Genomic DNA, 20,556 nt, shown 5'->3' with positions numbered 1-20,556 from the left:
AATACTTTTGGCAATATAGTGTATATTAACAAAATATCACCATTTAAACTTCTGTAATTTTCAAAATGACCGTTATTGTTTAATTTTATCAGATGTTCGCTGGCAGTCAGTCGATGAATTCCTCCAGTAGCAGGACATGTTCATCTTTGGATTTAACATGTTTCTCTCCTCAATAAAAAAAAAAAGCACTTGAACACAACGCGCTGGTCAGTTCCAGTTTAGAAATGCTAAGGGTCATCTTTACCAGACCACACGAAGGCAGCAAATATCAATCTGGGAAGTTGTTTTATTTTTATTTTTTCTCACCTTCTCGTTGATTCTGCACGTCTAAGCCGCAGTGGATCGTCCAGACCAGTCTGCCTCGCTGATAGGAACCCTAACATCGCTGCAACCTAAAGAAATCTGGTTCTGATATTCAAAACTATATATTTAGTGCTAATGGTAGCTAACTACTTTCAAAGCTAGCATGTCACCTACTTGAAGTCATCTTATAATCCACGCGGACATACAACAGTATTATATGAAGCATTTTATTTAAATACAGTTTGCCTTAAATCGTACTGTGTATTTAAAAAGTGATACTTTTGAACTTCTGTTCGTTATTTTAGGAAAAAGCTCCTATATTCCTAGCTTCCTATCGATTCTAAACAATAAGCCGCCATGTTGGCTAGTGACGCAAAAACAATAACTTCTGTGATTGGCTGGAGCTGTAAAAATGGCCAATCATGACACGGCAGGGTTTGTGTCGTAGCAACGTGAGCGTCCATAGACCTGCGTGCTGTCACCAGAGGAAACATTTCTCTCCAGAACCCCCGAATTGTCCGCTAAAGATGAGCAAGATTGGTGGCCTCCTACGGCGAACTTTTGGGGTAGTGCGTGAACACGTCGGGACAGATCATTTGGGGAATAGATATTACCTAATCCCCGAACAGAAGACGTGGACAGGTATACTTAAACTCTTCAGTTTCTGCTGCATTTATAGGCTACTAACGAGTTTTCAGTGAATTCTTACTCAGAAAAAAAAAAACAATAAAGCAACTGAGTAAGTTATTTAAACGAATGTGGTTGTTTGCTGTATATTATGACATTAACCTTACCCAGGCTCCTTCTGTCCTTAGTCTCTCAAAGTCGTAGTTCTACATTATTGCAGCTAGATGGCGTTACCGTCTTATAAAAATAATCAGTCAGATATTAAGCTACTGTTTAAGGTCGCAAATTAATCCACATTGGAGTCAGAGCTGCATGCTACGGAAGAAGACTGGAAAAAAAAATTACTGATTTTTAAGTTTTATTTCAATTTTATATAGGAAAAAAGTCAGAACTCTGACATTAAAGTCAGAATTCTGAGATTAAAGTCAGAATTCTGAGATTAAAGTCAGGATTTTGAGATTAAAGTCAAAATTCTGAGATTAAAGTCAGAATTCTTAAGATTTTAAAATTTTTTTTAGTTTAATATGGGATAAAGGTGAGATTTAAGTAAGAATTCTGAGAAAAAAGTCAGAATTCTGAGATTAAAGTCAGACTTTTTTCCCATTTAAAACTGAAATAAAATTTAAAAAGCTGTTAACATTTTTTTACAGTGGCCCTAATCCTCTTCCAGGAAGTCATCTTAACAGGTTGAGTGTGTCCAAAAAAAAATTATTTTTAAATTTTCTTTCTGTTTAATATGGGAAAAAGATGAGATTAAGATCAGAATTCTGAGAAAAAAGTCAGAATTCTGAGATTAAAGTCAGACTTTTTTCCCATATAAAAGCATAGAGCTGAGCTTTATTGCCAACTCTATTGTGAAAAGTACACAATATTTCAATATTGTTGTAAGACAATTTCAACTATATATTGCAAACTATATATTGGTTTATACAAATTTGAAGTTTGGAGGCGATGATCATGACCAACATGACACAGATTGAACATCTGCTGCTGTCGGTACAGGACTTTATATGTGGGCCTCACACTGTCACATTTCTTGCAAAGTAGCAATGTATTTAGATGCACCTTGACTTTTAGAAATATGGAGCTAGATTGGTCTCAATTTTCACAAATACACATATATGATTCATACACGCACAGGGAAAGATCCACACATGCACAGCAAGATTCACACAAGCACAAAAAAATTCACACACACACACAGCTCAAGATCTGCACATGCACAACACGATTTAAGCAAGCACACAAGATCCACATATGCACAGAACAAGACTCACCAAATTATTTCTGGTCCATAAACAATTAAAAAGGAAATTACAAATTATCAGTAGTCTTTAAACTTCCCTGCATTTGTGTGTGGATTTTTGAGACTCTCCTGAGGTGCTTCGATACACAGTTTTATTTTTTTTAAACGGGGGATGGTTTGCCACCAATCACAAAGCTCCCGTGTATAAGCCGTTCACAAGAAAGTCCTCCACGTGGGATGGCTATCCCCAGATCCCACATTTAATTTATTTAAATTAAATTAACAATTATAATTTTATTTATAATTGTTTATGGACCAGAAATGGTGAATTTTGTTCTGTGCATGTGTGGCCCTTGTTCTGTGTTTGTGTGGATTGTTTTGTTTTTTACCTAAATCATTCTGTGCATGTGTGGATCTTGTCCAGTGTATGCATGACTCACATATGTGCATTTGTGATAATTAAGACCGATCTACCTCCATATATCTCAATCACACATACCTTATCTAGCTTGAACAATGCTTCACCACGATATCATGCTGTGGAAGCATCCGCCCATTGCAGATTGAGAGTCTCCTTTTTCTCCGGCTGAGTTTGACTTTTTTTGACTAACCTTTCCTCAGCAGTTTTTGCGTGGGGGGTGGGGGTGAAGTCTCTTACCCATCTCATATTTATAATTCATTACCAGCCACCTACCCACCAACACCCGCCTGTCAACCTATTCAAATGAGACATCACAAAAGCTGCTCTCTACTATGCTTACAGGCTAATGTATGCACTGTCCCATCGCAGAGACTGACAGCTACAGAAAGGCTAGCTGGTTTGTGTAACAAACATTTTTTTTTTTATAAAGGTTGCGGTAAACACAAGTCTAAGCAGCAGGCGGTCCCAAATAAATGCTGGTATTTGCATTTATAATGAACATCAAGGGTGCAGTGCAAGGGTTACATCATTCTCTCTCCTTTCAACCTTGTGGAACTAAATCATATTCATTATTCAGTCCATATGTCTTGCAAGAGCTAGCTTTTGATCTTAAAGTGATAGGCCAGGCATGGACTCAGGGCCTTAAGGCAGAGGCCGCAGGGCTTTTCACTCAAACACATAAGTTTTGCTCCAAGTAGGTAAGGAGTTTCTTTGTCTTTTGTCTCCTCGCTCTGTCTACCCGTTTGTCCATCACTCCACATTTACCCATGCTCTGCTGCTCCCATTTTCTACCTCTCGCCATCCGTTAACTTTTGAAAACTGGGGCGTAAGGAATTCTCCGAGCCGGTTGTATGATTATAATGGCTGCCATGATTGAGTAAATATTCCTTTTTTTTTGTGGTTTGGCACTTTCTTGTATTTATCTGATTTGATTTCAACAACTTTTTTTGGGTTGTGCTTTTTTTCTTTGCTCCTCCTTTAAATCACTGTCTCTAGATTTTTTTTTCCTCCTTTGAAGTGAATCCAGTGAAGATTTCTATTCAAAAAAGTAGCATGGAGGGATAGACCCAGCAGAGAGCCTTCTAAACCCCTATCCTCAGATGTTGGTTATCGTCAAAATGAAAGGCCATGGGTATAAGACAGACTTGCAGATAGAGAGAAAGGAAAGCTGTATCTGCTTCTGGTCTAGAAGCTCCAAAGCGCGTACACAGAGCTATTATATAGGCTGAGGAGTCCCCGTGCGTCTGGCCTACAAGTAAGGCAACAGGCCTTAGAAAGTCTTTGCCTTGCTGCTGTTTCCCTGAGCTGACCTGAGAATCTAGACTAGCTGATATAGTCTTTATCTGAATGCTTCTATCCTCCAGGTCCAGCTCTGGCTCGCGCTGCATGGGGGCGCCGTGTCATGCTGCCCAGATGAAAGTCTGAGCGCCCTCTGGATGGGCTCATTCGTCTTCAGCGCCCAGACCTGCAGCACAGACGCCCGCCTCCTCTTCCCTTCCCTCCCCTCTTCTTATTTAGGGAAGAGAGAGGCGCGCTGACATTATCGGCTGCTGCAGGCACATTTGAAAATAATTGCCTGTATGATTGCTATTTTTTTCTTACCTCTTTGAGGAGGTGTAGCCTTTGTCTTGGAATCAATGGCTGCTCAATACCGGACAGGGGAAAGGCAGTTTCCTTTCATGTCTCGGTGAAAGGGATGTATTTTTAGAGCTGTTCGTTTTAGCCGTGTGTGTGTGTGTGCGCTATGCAGTTTTAATCCATTGGTCTCCGTTCGCCATGTGAAGAATGGAGGAGACTCAGAGGTGCTTTGGAGGTGTACTAGAGAGAAAAGAGGCATTGACTTGTCATCGTATCGCTAACTCCCCTCCCGCTCTCTGTCTATTATTTATTAGATTCCCCAGTTTGGTTCTATGAAGTGAAATAGGGCTCAGTTCTGCTATTTCCAGGGGACCGAGGAAGGAGGTGTGTTCTTCTGCATTAGTGTGTCCATTAATGTACAACGACAGCTGCACACCTCACATTTGTATTTTAAAGGAAAGTTGGGAGGAGGGGGAACAAATCATTAGTTGTGTGTTTTCTCTCCACTTCATGCCCCAACACACTTAACACAACAACAGATGGCTGAGTGTCATCAGAGTGTTGAGTCAAGCCTCATATTTCCACCCAAAGACTCACAGCGGAAAGGGATGAGGGTCCAAATGGCTGTTCATTCTGCCACAAGTCATCCCCTGGGCGTGATGAAGGAAGGTCTATCCCACCATAGGACACAGAGTCAGTGTTTACAGGAGCGTCGGTGTCCAGAGCCACCACTGTAAATCATGCTAATTGATCAGCGACGATTCAATGCGTGGGGGTTTAAATGAAGGTTGTTTAATCGTTATAGGGTTTAGCTCATCTAGCTCTGTGCGTCTTGCCAAGAGCGTATTTGCATGTGCGTCTTGTGGCTCATCATGGAGTGACTTCTCTTGTTCATTAAAAAGACGTTTGAAGAAATAGATGCTGAAAATGTGAGGGCGGCTGTATTTGTTTTCAGTGGCAGACCAATCCAAGTGGGCTGTGATCCAGTGACGGGGGTTCAAGTGTTGTGAAGGTCAATTAAAGGCTGCCTATCTGCAGTGAAGCTGGAGATATTTGCAGCGTCTTGCAGTTTTCATGCTCCATGAAGTTTTTTCCACATTTTGTGGCAAAATCCTCAGTGAATCTTTAAAGCTACAGATCAACACACATTAGTCCAAATTGTGAGATGGAAGGGAAAATCAGTAAGGCAGCCATTTGATCTGATCATCCTAAAACAAGATAGAGTACAAGCAAGAGTTTCCAAATGTCCCCTTGTTGCTTTTAATTTAATCTAAGTCCAAATGTTCTGTGGAGGCCACAGACAGGTCAGGGATAAAGCTTTGGTGAAGTGAAAAAAAAAAGGGTCATCCATATAGACTGATAAGCAGGAAAATTTCAACTATATATTGCAAAGCTGAGGACACAGCTAGCATTATATTATTGGGAAAGGAGGTACCCTGGTTGTTTGAGACCTAAAGTTAACATTAAAATAGATTAAAATCACTAAAAAGGTATCTTTTCAGGTGGATTATGGTAAGACATCACAACATGTCTCTGTTCTCCAGTTTTGTTTGCCCTGCCCTTAACCTTAAAAGGGTGTCTTACCTTTGTGATGAATCTCATAACTTGTAGAAGATCATTATAGAATAGCTAGGATTGCTGTTACTGGGAATGCTCTGGGACATGCCCAGTATTACTTTTGGAAAGCAGTGAGTATTTGTAAAGGTATTTATGTGGTTGAGTTTCAAAGAGCATTTGCCAACTATGACGTGGAGATCATCAAAATTTTCATTTGGTGCTGGATGTATGTTAGCAGAAACAGAAAAAAAGCCAATTCCAAATCAGTGGCAGTGCTTTGAAAACCAGTGTTTGCATAAATTCTCCAACCAGGTCAGCTGAGCTGAAATTATTGTTTAACAATAATCGGGTAATGTTTTTTGTCTGTTAATATGATAACCTGCTGGAGAGAAAAACAGTTGGAAGTATTATTGGCAAAGAAATTCCAATTATGGATAATTTCCAGAAATAGTGAAGTATTTTCTATTTGATTGTTGTTTTTACATTCAGTCTGCCATACAAAGTTAAGGAAGCATTGCATTAATGTAAAATGATCATATTCAGTTGGCCTAGATTTGTTTTGACACCAAAGGACTCTTTGTCGGTCAGAAACTCAACCTGGAAAGCTGACAGACAGGTAAGGCACAGTAACAGACGGCTCCGGGAGCCTGCCGCTGCTCATTCAAGTCAGAATATTTTAATAAAGCAGACAGGCAGAGAGAAATAAGGCAACGAGGAAAGGGAAAGGAGAAGAGATAAGACCAGGGGAAACTATTGAAGGGTGGAAAAGAAGGTGGGGTACATGGGGTGAGTGACAAAGAACAAAGAAGGTGCTGACATATTGGGGTGAAATTATAGAGCGGGCTGAGAGAAAGAAAGGATGGAGTGAGGGTGAAAGGAGGGTTTCTGACAGAAAGGGGGAAATGAGTGGGTGAATAAATGGAGGAGGTAGTTTAATGGTGAGAGAGAGCTGGATTTTAAAGGTGTAATGGACGGAAAAAGAGAGCGGTGGGCACCATGGGAGGATTAAAGGTAAACAGAAAGGGGTGGACAGCTAGGTCTGTGGACAACAGACACATGGGCCTCACGGGAGGTGTAGAGGAAGGAAAGGAAAGGGGGGTCCAGACTGCTCCATAGCCTCACAAAGGATCCTGACTTCCTGTTCTGCCCTAGTTCCTTTTACAAGCCATTTGGGGGGGTGGTGAGTAACTTGGTAAGAATTGGTGGTCTGAGACAGAGTGGGCCACTGCCACCTTTATGTTGGTCTGCCTTCCTTCCTTTAGATGTAGTTGAACAAAATCAGAGTGCATCTGAGATTTTACTATAAAATATGAAATTCTCAAAGCTCAACAAATGAATAAAACCGATCAGCAGCAGCAACCCCTCCACCCAGGCATCTCCAATGGAAAACAATGACCCGCCTTTTTCCTCTATACCTCATCTCACATCACTAGGCATTAGGATAATGGGTAACCATGGTTACGGGCCTCACACATCCCTTCTGTGATTTATGTTTTCCTCCTGGAAAAGGAATTGGGCGGGAGAACAGAGGGCGTCCATACTGGCGCGCGGTTGCCCGCATGTATCAGCGATGCTCATTGGATCGCTCCATCTTCATGAGGCTGCCTGTTAAGATGCATACGTTCACCCATTCCTCACACGCGGCTCAGCTGGAGATGGTTAAACTTTGCTGAATACTGCCTGAAATGCCTTCTTCATCAAGAATGCCTTTTAGTTAGATTTTTTTAATCATCATCCTGTGAGGTTTAAAATGCTGCCCTCTTTACAGATGTGTCACCATTTAGATCAGAATTATCTTATTGACACTTTTTTCAACTTAGAGTTGCACAATCTATAAAACCTGCTCTTATTGCTATATTGTGTTCATCCTTGTAAACCCAGTCAAAGTTCAATGTACGGTAGTTGCAATTTACACTAGTTTATATTAAATCTATGGATGGATTTTGATTGCTGCTGGCAGCCAGACCTGATGAGGAGCTAGACCTCATCTAAAGGGAGAAAAATGTAGATTTTTCACACTGATGAGGGAATTGCAATATTAAACAATGTTACAATTTCCTGTTTTCTCAACACCATGGGACTATAGCTAATACATGACTTATCATTTTTGTTAGATATGTTTATCTACAGCTCTTCCCTTTGTTGTACTTTTCTCTATTACCAGCTGTATCCAATTATTGATCCATCTTCTGCCCTCTGGTGGAAGATCTAAGTCTAAGACGGCCATGTTTACCTCTAAAGATTTTTCTTTAATCAGGAAAAAAAATTGTTCTGTTGAAACTTTACAGTAATTATAATTTTTCTTAAACATACACTTTAAATCAAAAAGGTTAACATCTCAATTATAATTTGAAAAATAACAAAGAACCCAGGTAATATTTAAAAATATTCTGCTAAAAGCTGTGACATTATTTTCTTACCAATTACTTTCAGCCTGAAGAGGTCATTAAGTTTAGTCAGATCATTTGTGAGGGCTTTATGTAATATTAAGTGATATTAAATTGTTTTTTTTACCCTTTTGATTTCTTGGCTTAGGGTTTCTTAGCTTTAAATTACCCATATTAAATGCAAACCTGCTCCCTAAAAATATTTTCTAAATAGGCTGAAAATAGAACTGATTGAGTATGGAATTCAGTAGATTTTTATAAAGCTTAGGATTTCATCAAAGTTGGTCATATGGGTGTCTTCTACGTCTTTTATACATTTCCTGTTTCTGTTGAAGTAGTCATTAAAGGAAACTTAACCTGGTATTTCACTTATGAAGGCCTTCTGAAATTGACTGTAAATTCATGTTTAATCAATTTTAGGGGGGAAAAAATTAAAATGTTTATTCAAACTACTTTTTATACCTCTATTTTTTCTTTTAGGAGAATTTGATATGGATGTCCCAATCCTATAATAATATTGAATATCGGTCTGATATTAGCAAAAAAACTGATATCGGATTCAATCAGCCAGTATCGCAAATGTCTGATAGTTTCGATATCAGCAAATTCTCAAAGCTGCAGTATTAGTATCATATTGGAAATGAAAAAGTGGACATCCATAAAATTTGACTTGACATATTGATATTAGCATATTTAGCTTAATTTATCTTTGTTTCCTAGTCTTTTGCTCATTTGGTAAAAGTTGCACATGCAGCAACACTTGTCTGCAGGTGAGTCCCTTTTTTGGAATTCCCTCTTTGGTGAAATACAGACTGCAGGATAATATTAACGTCCTTCCAGGATCGATGGCAACACAGAATCAAATTTCTAGTTTGCACAGTGAGCCCACACTTCTTTCACACTTCTGATTTTCAGGCAGGTTGTAATTGAAGCCCAACACAAAGATACACGTTTTAACATGGAAGTAGTCCAAGATGCAGACGATGACTTCTTCAACAGGCTCTCTCACTGTTGTTAGGGACACATCTAAAACATGCAGGATATCTACCCTGAAGAACGGGAGTCTATCTGGTTATCTAGATCATTTATTTTGTTGGGCTACTCTTGTATTTTTCTATTTCTTTTAATGCCAGGATTGTGTAGTGACTTGTTGGTACTCCTCAAAAGAAGAGGCTGGAGGCTGACAAGGGACAAACCTAAGGGACTGGGTCTGATTCTGCTGTCTTGTTCTCTGTTCTCGTACAACACAGATGAAAAGATGTTTTTAAAAGATGTAAATGTCATTGCTGCTAGAGGAGGGCAGTAGTGACATAATCTACCTGTTGGAATCAAGTGCACAGAGCTCAATCTGATGGTTTCAGTTAGTTTCAAGGAATCTCTTCAGCTGTTGTTGAGTAACATTTTTTCCCCCTGACTTCTTTTTCTGCAAGAAAAAAAAATGAGTACAGAGAAAAACAAGGCACAGCAAAATAGATCGTAGAAAGATGTTTGGATGACGCTGTAGAGGTGAAGAACCTCTCGGGCCGCCCCCAGCTGTACCCACAGGGGAGCTGATGTGTGAGATTGTTGGGGGGTGGGGGGGCTGTGGGTGTTGAAGCAGGTGATGGAGTTTAGTGGGGTGTGTTCAGGGTTCAAGGAGCAGCCCTCCGAGCGCATCATGTCTTCTTTTAACGAATGGGAAGGATTGAGGTACCTCTGCAACAGCAACCCCCCTCACCCATCCCATCCCACTCCTGCATCCTTCCTTCCTCCCTTCCTTTTCCTCTCCCCTCCCCCAAGGATTCACAGCCAGCCTCACAGATGAGTTGTGCTCAGACAGGTGAGATGGCTCATGAATATTTATGCTGTGGGGTTTCATTCCTCCCTGCCGCTGGACCCTCCCCCTCCTCTCCAAGGCGGCGCTGCGTTTGTCCTTCACGGTAAAGAGGCAGCGTCCTCGCTCCTGTCCCTCAGGTTAATCTGCCTTGCTCTCTAGCCAGTTGTGTGCTTGTGTGTGTGTACAGGTGTGTATTTGCCTAGTAAATAGGCTTCTCCCTAGTGAATGATGAGGAGGCAGACATGTCATGAGGGGTCCCGCTGAGATTGTGAGCTCCTAAAACCCTTCATAGCTCTCTGTGTCTCTTGTGGAAGGTGCAGAAAGTGCTGTGGAGCTGATGGATAGACTGCAAACTGGTGATTGGCTGTGCCAGCAATAACATCACATAACATCATTAACATACGACTATTTAGCTACTATACCTTTTTTTTTTTATTCGTAGATTATCAATTCTTCTGGATATTATATTATTTTTACAAACAAGTAAGATTTGCTTCAGATTTTAATTTCAAGATATTAAATATTTGAATATGTGAGATTGGTCAAAGTTTCTTTTAAATGACATTTGAATGTGTTTGTTTTGTTTTTGCATCTAAAATCTTTAAGATCTGGTTACCAAAAAATATAAATTCAAATGTCCTGCCTCCAAAGCTTCCAAAGGTCTGTTGCATCTAGTTTATATCCAGTGTCACTTTCTGCAGTGTCTTGCAAAAGGATCTTCCCCTCGTAAACCTTTTTTTTCCATTACCACCTCTAATTTTAAGGTATTTTAGTTGAATTTAATGTTACCAACCCACACAAAGTACTTTGATATTGCAAATATGAAGCAAAAAGCTACATGGCAGCAAAAGGCTACATTGTTTCAAACATTTTAAACGCAAAAAAAAAAAATCTCAATATGATAGAATGGCTCTGTATTCAGCCCCTTAAATTATTGCCTTTTAGAACCACATTTGTTTCATCTACAACTGCAAGTATTTTTCAGGTGTTTTCTACCACCTTAACACTTCTTTGCACAAAATATTTTTGCACATTCTTCTTTGCAAAATAACTTGAATGCAGAATGTATTTTTGTCTTGACAAATACTCTTATTGGTATTTTATATGTGGAATGTAGCTGCACCAACATGAGAAAAAAAACTCTTCCCTTAAACTCTGCTCCGCTGCCCTACAGCATGATGCTCTCTATACCATGTTTATTTGTGGCCATTGTTTTAGCTTTTCGTGAAGCATTAGCGTTAGGCTATACAGTGTTTTGCATGCAGGCATGAAAGTTCAGCATTGGGCTCATTTAATCAGATCTCCTTGCTTAACAAAGCAAAAAAACCTGAAATCTAAATAAGTCATTTTTTACTTAAAATAACTGCATTTTTTTAATTTAGGAGGTAAGTGAGACACTTTACATTTGAAATAAAAAAAACTGTTGTATTGTCTTATTTCACATGCATATTATCTAATTGTGTTATTTTAAGAGTAAAAATACTGATTCCATTGGCAAATCTCATCTAACTTCTCAAATTAAGGGTAAATAGGCTTAATCAAAGAACTTTTTAGTCATTCCTAGATTGTTTTTCCTGTGAATTGGAATGTATGCTGTGTTGCCTACTAAATGTCAAATGGCTTCTTTTTGTCCACTGACACTAATGCTGCATTTTTAATCTAGATAAATCTTGAGGGTTAAAGGACTGAATTTAGATGCACTATTCATGATAATTTCCCACTTTGTGTTGGTCTATCTCATCAAATCCCAATGAAACACACTGAGGTTTGTGGTTGTAACTATTTCAAATCCAAATACAGTTTGTACACATTTTGGATCCTCCCATTTCAAACATGCTGGGAGGATCCAAAACAAATGGTATTTGTCATAACAATCCTGGGTAAGGGATGCAGAGAAAGGTAAGCTCCCTTCTTTATGCAGATTATTTAGGTATTAGCTCACTAAGCACATCACATGAGGGGACTTTGATGCAATTTTCCCATTACATTCTGCTGCCACCCACTCCTGATGCAAATATGGATATGATCTGCTTATAATTAGCATACCTGTTAAACGCCTAATTTAGAATCGTCTAGAGTTTCAGCCTTTTGTTTGCTGGCACTTGTTTTGGTTGCGCTATGTAGGCAAAGCTTCTAGAATTTTGTTTCTCAAGAAACATCCAAGATCTTACTTGTTAGCTAATTTAAGGATCATGTTGTTCATTTTGATCCTGATTAGTTTAGTTTTACAGAAAGCTGGGTTTTGGATATCAGAGACATGAAGCCACATGCAGGGCTGGAGCCTGCTAGGCCCTTTAGCTTCAATCTGGTGGGAACCAAGGCAGAACTAAAGCATTACTAGCCTAATTAGCTGACCTGATTACTGCACGGGGTGGATAAAGTATGGAAAAGAAGCATCCTCACAAGACATAATTACAGAAAAGCACAGGCGCTGACTTTCAAGGGGGGGAAACTAAGGCTCGTAAACAGAACTCAGTTTGTCACTTTGGAGGGCCATCGTTTATCCATCCCAGTGCCAAAGCTATCTGTTATGGCTGAAGCAAACATTAAGGCCATCAGTCTGCGGTGCACGTGGTGCTGCTGGTCTCTATTTGTCCATGTCCAGTGAGCTGCGGAGCGACTGTGATGGAATCCTGACAGATTGTCTGTGTTTTGGAGCGTGTTGTTTTCCTTGCCCATACATTTTTCTCCTTCAAGCCATGTTCGCCATGCATCATCACTCTCCCTCTCTCTCTCTCTCTCTCTCTCTCTCTCTCTCTGCTTCTTCCTCCTCCCTCCTCGCCTCATCCTTTCACAGATAGACATCTGACTACCTGCTAGAGGAGAAACTATGGAAACACAGAACTTGTTATTTTTGAACATGACGACGGTAAAGGAGGCCCTACGAAAATGGGCTCTTTCTTCTCCTGTCTCCGTAGTTCCCCTCCCTCTCCTTTGGTTGCCGTCTCCATGTCACCACGTGCCAGCTAAACCTGCCTAATCAGCAGATTTGACCAAAATAATTGGCAGTGGCCTTGCTGCCAGCGAGCGTCGTGCTGTATACAGATAGGGAGAAGGAGCACTTAATATTCCAAGCAGCTCATGCCTCTCCTGTTCCCTCTGATATCTGACCTCTTTTGTCTCCTGCTGTGCTTGATGTTGATTTTGGAGGGCATTGTTAGCCAGGGCGCTGTGATTGGAAGAGGTAGCTGTTGGAGGGGGGCCGTGGTTGGTTGGGTTAAAGGAAAGGCCGATTTGCATAAAGGCTTAGCCCAGATTTGGAGCCACTCAGCGAGATCTGAGGAGAAGGGCCCGAGGGCCACGGGGTAATCATCCATGGCCTGTCACAGCGCTGTCATCCCTGCGTGCATTCGTCTGTGTGTCTGGAGAGCATTGTGTCTGGACTGCTTTGTGTTTATATATCCCTTTGCATTTCGTGTGCAACATTGGCGAACACCTCATCAAATCACACTTGCTGTCTTTTGAATCGTTTTGTTTTTTGTTGTTTTTTTTTTGTCCCTTTCCAGGGAGGCATGTTCGTGCCAAGCGGATAGTGGAGGCAGCCAATCCTGCAGAGCATGAATATATGGAGGGCAGCATTCCGATGGAGTGGGAAGGTAAGTTTGGACTGCAGAATCTGTGCTGCATATTGTACTTATCACAAATTTCAACAAAAAAAACCCCCAGAAAATGCAGCAAAAATAAAAGGGAATGGCAGCCTCATGGCTTCTTCTGCTGGGACCTCGGCTAATCCTGTGATTTGGGTTTTTTTCTCCATCTTGCAAGATGGGATGGGGGCTGGGAACGAGTTTATCAAAGAAGCCTTCTGCCGGTGTTATACAACCGTACCATAAAATAGTGTTTCACATGTCTCACAACTGGATACAAACTGTTCCCTGTGTCTCAGACTGGCTTTATCCACCTTAAACCCCCTCATCCTGCCTCGCCCCATCCCTCATGCATTTTCATCAGGATGCAAATAAGAAACGGATGAAAGAGGCCTAGAATCCCCATGCTAGCTGGAGCAAGAGTTGCAAAATTGCGCTCTCTCTCTTTCTGGCTCCCTTTAACCTGCTCTGTTCAGCCAAAATGGAGCTCCTTCAACAGTGGGAGAGGAAAGGGCGAGTGGTGGAGGGAGTTCTGCTGTAGAGGGAAAGCAGGGACAGAGGCTATGCTTTGAAAGCTGGAGATGGAGGATGATGGAAGCGTTTTCTTCCCAGATGTGGGGCTTACCGGCCTGGACTGCGGCCTGGGCTGCTGTTTTGCATTCATTATTGACATGAAAACTTGAAAGAAAGTAATAGATTAAGTTGAAATTTTAAATTGAATCTCAGTTTAAATCCAGCTGCTCCTAAAAGGCCTACCATCTCAGTTAGGGTGGGGTCATTAATAGCAAGATGGATTCCACAGTCCAAAAAGTAACACAACATTAGCGTTGACTGATGGCGGTTGTCAGACTCTGTCGTCAGAGCGACAGAAGAGGGCCAGAGAACGCTGTAGAACCGCACCCAACCGATCTGAGTAGGTAGTAGTGGATAGGATTAGTGAACAAACAGCATCACCAAGAACAAGGAACTCAGCAGAAAGGTCGGGGATGAAGCTGTGGTGAAGTTTAAAGCAATAAAAGTTAGAAAACAATATGCTAGACATTGAACAGAGTGAAACTGCAAACCTAGGAAAGGAGGGTATTAACTGGAGAATAGCTAAAAGAGAAGTGGTGGCTCTGGAGGAGCTGCAGAAGCCCCCAACCCAGGCGGGAGGTCCTGTTGTCAGTGACTTTAAGGTTTTGGACCTAAATGCAAAACAGGGAAAAAATTAATACTTTAAACCAACTTAAAACTTTAAACTGATCTTTCTCATTTAAATTAAGTTAAGAAAAATAGGATATTCTGAGCCATAAATGTACATTGACAAAATTTTAAAATAATCTTTATTTCATAGAGTAAATGCATAACAATTTCATATGATCTTACTACAGAGATAGGCTTTATAATTCATGATATTTTAGAGCTGAATCTTTAGTTTTTACGATTGTAGCAATGAGGTTTTAATAATTCTCTCGATTTGATATCAGAGACATGTTCACTAGAAAACCAATTGCCCTCCTGTCATAGACATTCATATTCTGGGACATTGAGTAGACTGGATTAATTGCAACAGCAGCCAGGCTCATGGTTTAGCAGCCACACCCATTTTCATGTGAGTTAGAGCAATATTACCTTTAACTTGAGGTAGATATTTCCTCAGCAACTTAATTGTTTAATTTGATGTTTTCTTTACACAATTAAGGATTTTAATTCCAGGTAAAGTTAAATTATTGGTTTCCAACCACAAATACAGGTTTTTAGTTGGAAAAACAAATTTAAATTTATACCAAATGAGGAAAACTAATACTGCTCATCGACAGGAATGCAGCATCCGTGCAATGAAACACAGTGGCCTCATCGAGCTGTTTTATTCTTTAGAGGAGGGCTGAGATGATAAGAAGACAGCTGGAGCTAAATGAAGGATAGTCCTATGGAGGCTGCAAAAAGACCTGAGACTGGGACAAAGGTTCACCTTCCAGCAGAAAAACCACCTGATTCGTAGACAGAGCTCCACTGAAATGGCTCAGCACTGAAAAAAAATCCATCCAAGTCAATTTTTCTTAAAATAAGTGGATTATTTTCTTGAATTGAGCAGGTGAGTCCCTTTGCCAATGGAATAAGTCAATTTACATTCAAAATAAGAAAAAGGACATCAGTCTCTTGGCACTAAAGAAACAAATAAAAACCCACACTTTTCTGATTTGTATTTGTAAAAGTTGGAGGTTTTTGTTCCGTACTCTTCCAAATTATGAAATACTTCAAAAATCGAAGTCATATAAAACAAAGTCTGTTATTGTAGGTCACATATCATGGAACAAGTTCAAGGAGACGGAATACTTCTGCAAGGCTCAGTATCTCTGTATGTTTCTCTTTAGTTTACAAAGTGACATAAAGCCTGCATCCAATCCCACTGCAAGCTTGGAGGCTTTCTCTTTTGCTACACGGTGATGGTGGAGCCGCAGCCTTTAAATGTGACTGCAGGTTTTTGTGCAGCGTATTGTTGTGTGGGTGTTCTCACTCGTGTTTTATTTCCCCTTCCTCCTGTCTTCTGTGCTTGCAGCTTGGGTTCGAGGCAGACGGAAGGAGCCTCCCTCCATTGAGGTAAACCCCCCTCTGGTTTCCCCTCTGTGCTGATGGTTGGACTCTTGGGGACTAGCTCCAAGGGAGTGGAAACATGCAGAGTTGGAAAGAAAAAAAAGCTTTGATTTGTTTTATCATACTGAATCCTAGAACTTTAGGGGACAGGTGTTAAAATAAACAGCAGCTGAAGTGCATTGATGGTGAGACTGAGCAGAAACAGCCTGCGAATATAAGGGGGCTCACTGACACTGTGTCCCACTTTACTTCTTTTTTCCAATACAAGCCTCCATCTCAGCTCTTTGTGCTTTATTTCTGGCATTCTCAGAGATGGGAACAGGAAAAGCATGCAGTTTTTTCATGCATGCCGCGCTCCTCTCTCTGGGTAAATTGCTCTTTAAATGCACAAATTCTGGAAATGATTTGGCCAAGGAAATGTGGGTCTATAGGAAATCCCTTGGAAGGCCGGTGCTCAGGCACTCTCTCTGTCTCTTCGTCCTCTGTCCCTGCCAGTAGCCGGTGCCATCCCCTGCCTTTCTTTTTGCCAGAACATTCTCTTCCAATTTTCTGCCATCGACAGCTGGACGACGTAGATGCGGCCAAAGCTCCACTCCCAGCACATTACCCTGCCCCTTGTCACGCTCCCTCTCTTCCTGGTCCAAATCGACATAAATTGATTGGATTAAATCCTGTCATTAACAGGCTGGAAAAGCAGCTCAGTATGTTTGTCTCCCTCCCCAAAGCAGAGCTTTTTGGCCACAGATTCCCCCCCAGTCCCTCAGTTATGCCAGCACACAGCAGCATCATGTCCAGTCCTCCCTTCCTCTTTGGCCGCCTCAGACAGGGCAAGGCTAACATCACTCTGGACACTAGATGCAGGGCTCAAGTGGGTAACTATTCCACCAGTGGGCTGTTTGTTGTATAAACATTTCCAGGATTTAAATTGATTTCGATAATATGTTATAAAGGCCTCCTATCTTTTTTCAGTTTACCAAGTTCTACCGTTTCTAACCAGTTTATAGTGATGGTAGAGGAGGTATAAACAGGTTCTTTATCATGGAGATCACTGCTTTAGTGTCAATGATCCAGAAGAGGAGATCAGGTATATTATTGGATTAATGCAAGAACAAATCATTTCCCTTATTTTTTGTGCCTGAACATTTCTATTATGGAGTTGAATTATAAAGAATAACTGGGGTTTGCTCCTATTGTTCAACTGTGCACCATCAAACTGAAACTGTTAGGTTATCTTTGTTTTTTAAAACAGCAAATTAGTTTTTAATTTCTTTATTCAATCAATCTGAAATCTTTTTACATCCACTAATGAAACATTATCATGTTATCAAGGTATAGGCTTTACTTTTGATGCATATAAAACTGCTGCAGACTCTTAACTCCCATCTTAATTTAGCTGCAATTTTGAGCACAAAATAGCTTCTCATTATATCCTTCCAACTAATAGGTGCTTTTATAAGAAGGTAATCATTTCACACATCGATGGTCATGTTTTTTCTGACCTGTGCATCTTTGTAAAGTAGCTGAGGCACTATTAAAATTAACTTCTTTTAATTTCAACAACGATTTCAGAAGCTTTTAAACATCCCTGATAATCAATCCAAAGCTCAAAAAAATGTGTTTGATTTGTTACCCAGGAGCTGATGCTGAATGAGTCCCAGAGGGAGAAGATTAAGCTGAAGGCCATAGAGGTGGAGGAAAAAGATCTGGCCCTTCAGGCTAAGGAATACGAGGAGGGACTGGTGGCCACTCCTACAAGGACTGTAGCCAAGGGCCATGCATCCACCGCCATTTTTGGCAAAGAGGAGCTCAGCCAGGAGCCAACCAGCACTGCAAACAAGTTCCAGCCAGGTTCCTGGATGCCCACCTCAAAGAAATAGGTGGAGACGTCCACAGAGGCAGAGACATGCTGTGCATTGTCACATACGGTCCAAAAGAATATTTATGAATAACTTTGTTCAGAGGTGAACAAAGTTAAACTTTTTCTCCATTCAAAGCAATTCAGGTTGAAACTATAACTCTTCTCTTCAGGAAGTGGCTGACCTCATGCAGGGAGGCGTTGTGTCCATAACAACTGAAATAAATGGGAGTTAGCCATCTTCAAAGGATATGATGGATTAATTGTGTGTAGCAATCATTCAATCAAACTTTAATTATAAAACAGTTGGAATAAAGTCAGGTGGAACACAGAAAGCTTTATGGAGGTTAAAAAAGAAACTATTTATCCAGGACAGGAATATGAATAACTCTACTGCAGATTTTAGTTGAGAAAAGAATATTAAAAAAAAAAAAGGAATGTATGAGATGTTATACTTTGGTGGTGTGCATTGTGAATACTTCAATGACTGTTAGCTGAAAACCTGACCTCATCTGTTCTGACACCAGTTCCATGAGACATCGACTTCTTTGACAAGCTTAATATTCCTCCACAAGCTCTTTATTTAACCCCTTGAAGTTCTTTTGTTTTAATAAATATTTTTATCAGACACTTAAAAGACTTTCAAATATTGTCTGGCTTTCTTATGTTTTTTTTTGTTTTTTTTATCACACCAACATATATTTTACGTGTACTCTTTAAAATTTCTGAATACTTGGGAGAGTCGTGTGTTAACCTAAAGTATCAACTATAACAAAATAAAACCAGAAAAGAATATATATATTTTTAAAGTAAAAAATGTCAGACCTTTTTTTTATTTCAAGACTACAAAGGGCTAAAAAGACTGAGAAGTTGTCTATATTTAATAAAACCTTTTAAAGCTACATGAAGTAGGCCAGAGGTGTCAAAGTCATTGTAATATCTGGTGAGTTGGGCATCATGAAGTCTTTTTAAAGGGCCGGTTGCAGCTGTATAATTCATTATTGAGCATAGTGATCCGTCCAGTATCACAACTCTGCTGCCTTTTATTTCATAGTGTTTGTAAAAATTAAAAAGCCTATACCGTCCTGTAATGAATCAGCTAGTAAAACAGCATTCATCAAGCATTGTACTGGTTGTTGTATTGTTTAGGTTTTTTGGGGCAATGTTTAAGCATTAATATCAGGGTTTTTCTCAAAGAAGGATAGACTTTTACACTGTTATTTCCTTTCCCTCTCTATTTTGTTTTTGTTTGTACAAAGCTCACTATCAAAAAAGTTTGAACTTGGGATTTGAACCCATTTAAGCAATTTCTCAGGGTGTGAAATGATTTTATATTAAACTTTCGAATTACATGGAGGTTACTTCTTTTATTACAGTGATTCGATCTTAAACACTTTTTAGTTTCTCACATGGTTTTATATATTTCAGGGTTCTTGTTAAAAGAAAAAGTTTTTTATATAAATTCAAGGAAGAATTATTTAATACATCTTCTTTGTCTGATGGCAACTTTTTCCTTCATTCTGGATGGGAAGATGATCTGTAAACCAGATAAAGTAGAACCTCAGGGCTTAAATGTTTTCTAACCTTTTCAAACAAACCAATGTTTAAATATCGTATTTGTGAAAAAAGCTTTGGAGAGCAAAAATGCTTTAATAAAATACACATTTTTGGGGCATTGACTGGGTGTCTAACCTATTTTGAATGAAATGCTTTCAGAAATGAAAATAATTGTTTTTAACCTATCAACAATATGCAAATTCAACAGACAAAATATAGTGAAAGATGAAAAGCTTTGACATTTGCTGTTGCTATCCTCAGGTTGAAAGATATGAGTCAGACATCTCTCATATGATAATCTTGAATCAAATAATAATCTTGAAACAGTAAAAAATAAAAAGAATGTTTAAATTTTAAAGAAAAGAATGCTTATAAAAACTCATATCCCTTCTCAGTATTGTAGAAAACTCTTCTACATTAGAGCATTCAACCCATTATTGTTCTTTTTGTAATTACGGTACCTTTGGGGTTTTGATTCTTAGATTCTCTACCTGCTGATTCTGTGAATGCAGAGTGGCTCAGTTGGGTCTCAGTAAAAGGTTAATAATACTTCCAGCCACAAGAAGCATACAGTTAAAATGACAGGATGTCCTAGATGTCGGGATATCAGGGATATGAATAACTTTGGGCCTAGATATACCCAGATAAAATCCAGGATCATGGTCATGCATCTTTACCAGAGCGGCTCCAACAGCAGGGGCTTTCTGTGATGAATATTTTAACATACAAAGTCATGGTATGATGTCCAAAGTCTGATTAGAAGCTGTCTGAAGATTAAGCCAAAAAGCTTAATCTTCAGACAAGTAAAAAAACAAAACGCACACAAAAAACAAATCAGGAAGTCTGTAGCAGAAAGACACAGCAGGTGCTTTAGACTGATGAGTCAAATGAGAAATCCTTGGCTGTAGCAGAAGGCCTGTTTGTCTGCTGTGGTACTTGATGTCTGTAGGCAGCTGTGAATCATGGGGGTTTTCTTCGCCTTTGCTCTCCTATGCTTGGAGTAGGTTTAGTCAGGATCCAGTCCTCAATCCTGAGAGATGCACACAAA

General features: G+C 39.9%; 2 protein-coding genes across 2 annotated transcripts in view; one reads left to right on the top strand and one right to left on the bottom strand.

Annotated features, from left to right (window-relative positions):
- The window catches only part of ercc8 (excision repair cross-complementation group 8), a 16,326-nt gene extending 15,686 nt beyond the window's left edge, over nt 1–640 (bottom strand). Inside the window, exon 1 of the mRNA XM_015395991.1 lies at nt 307–640. Within this exon, the coding sequence (XP_015251477.1) occupies nt 307–383 (77 nt within the window). The 5' untranslated portion in view covers nt 384–640. The remainder of the gene's footprint in view (nt 1–306) is intronic.
- Nucleotides 641–756: 116 nt separating this feature from the next.
- ndufaf2 (NADH:ubiquinone oxidoreductase complex assembly factor 2) lies at nt 757–20,249 on the top strand. Its single transcript, XM_015396002.1, has 4 exons — nt 757–945; nt 13,442–13,531; nt 16,062–16,102; nt 17,731–20,249. The coding sequence occupies exons 1-4, from the start codon at nt 831–833 to the stop codon at nt 17,971–17,973; spliced, it is 489 nt and encodes a 162-aa protein (XP_015251488.1). The 5' UTR covers nt 757–830; the 3' UTR covers nt 17,974–20,249.
- The last annotated feature ends 307 nt before the right edge of the window (nt 20,250–20,556 follow it).

This window comes from Cyprinodon variegatus, unplaced genomic scaffold (genome assembly GCF_000732505.1).
Source record: "Cyprinodon variegatus isolate N-32 unplaced genomic scaffold, C_variegatus-1.0 Scaffold26, whole genome shotgun sequence".
In the NCBI taxonomy this organism is placed as follows: domain Eukaryota; kingdom Metazoa; phylum Chordata; class Actinopteri; order Cyprinodontiformes; family Cyprinodontidae; genus Cyprinodon; species Cyprinodon variegatus.
Note: the sequence above shows the minus strand (reverse complement) of the source record. Positions and strands in the feature narration are given on the sequence as shown.

Excerpts from the sequence above, each read along its gene's own strand:
- ndufaf2 (XM_015396002.1), top strand. The coding sequence starts at position 831 with ATGAGCAAGATTGGTGGCCTCCTACGGCGAACTTTTGGGGTAGTGCGT. Across the intron at positions 13,532-16,061 it reads CATTCCGATGGAGTGGGAAG|CTTGGGTTCGAGGCAGACGG; the intron begins GTAAGTTTGGAC and ends CTGTGCTTGCAG. Across the intron at positions 16,103-17,730 it reads AGGAGCCTCCCTCCATTGAG|GAGCTGATGCTGAATGAGTC; the intron begins GTAAACCCCCCT and ends TTTGTTACCCAG.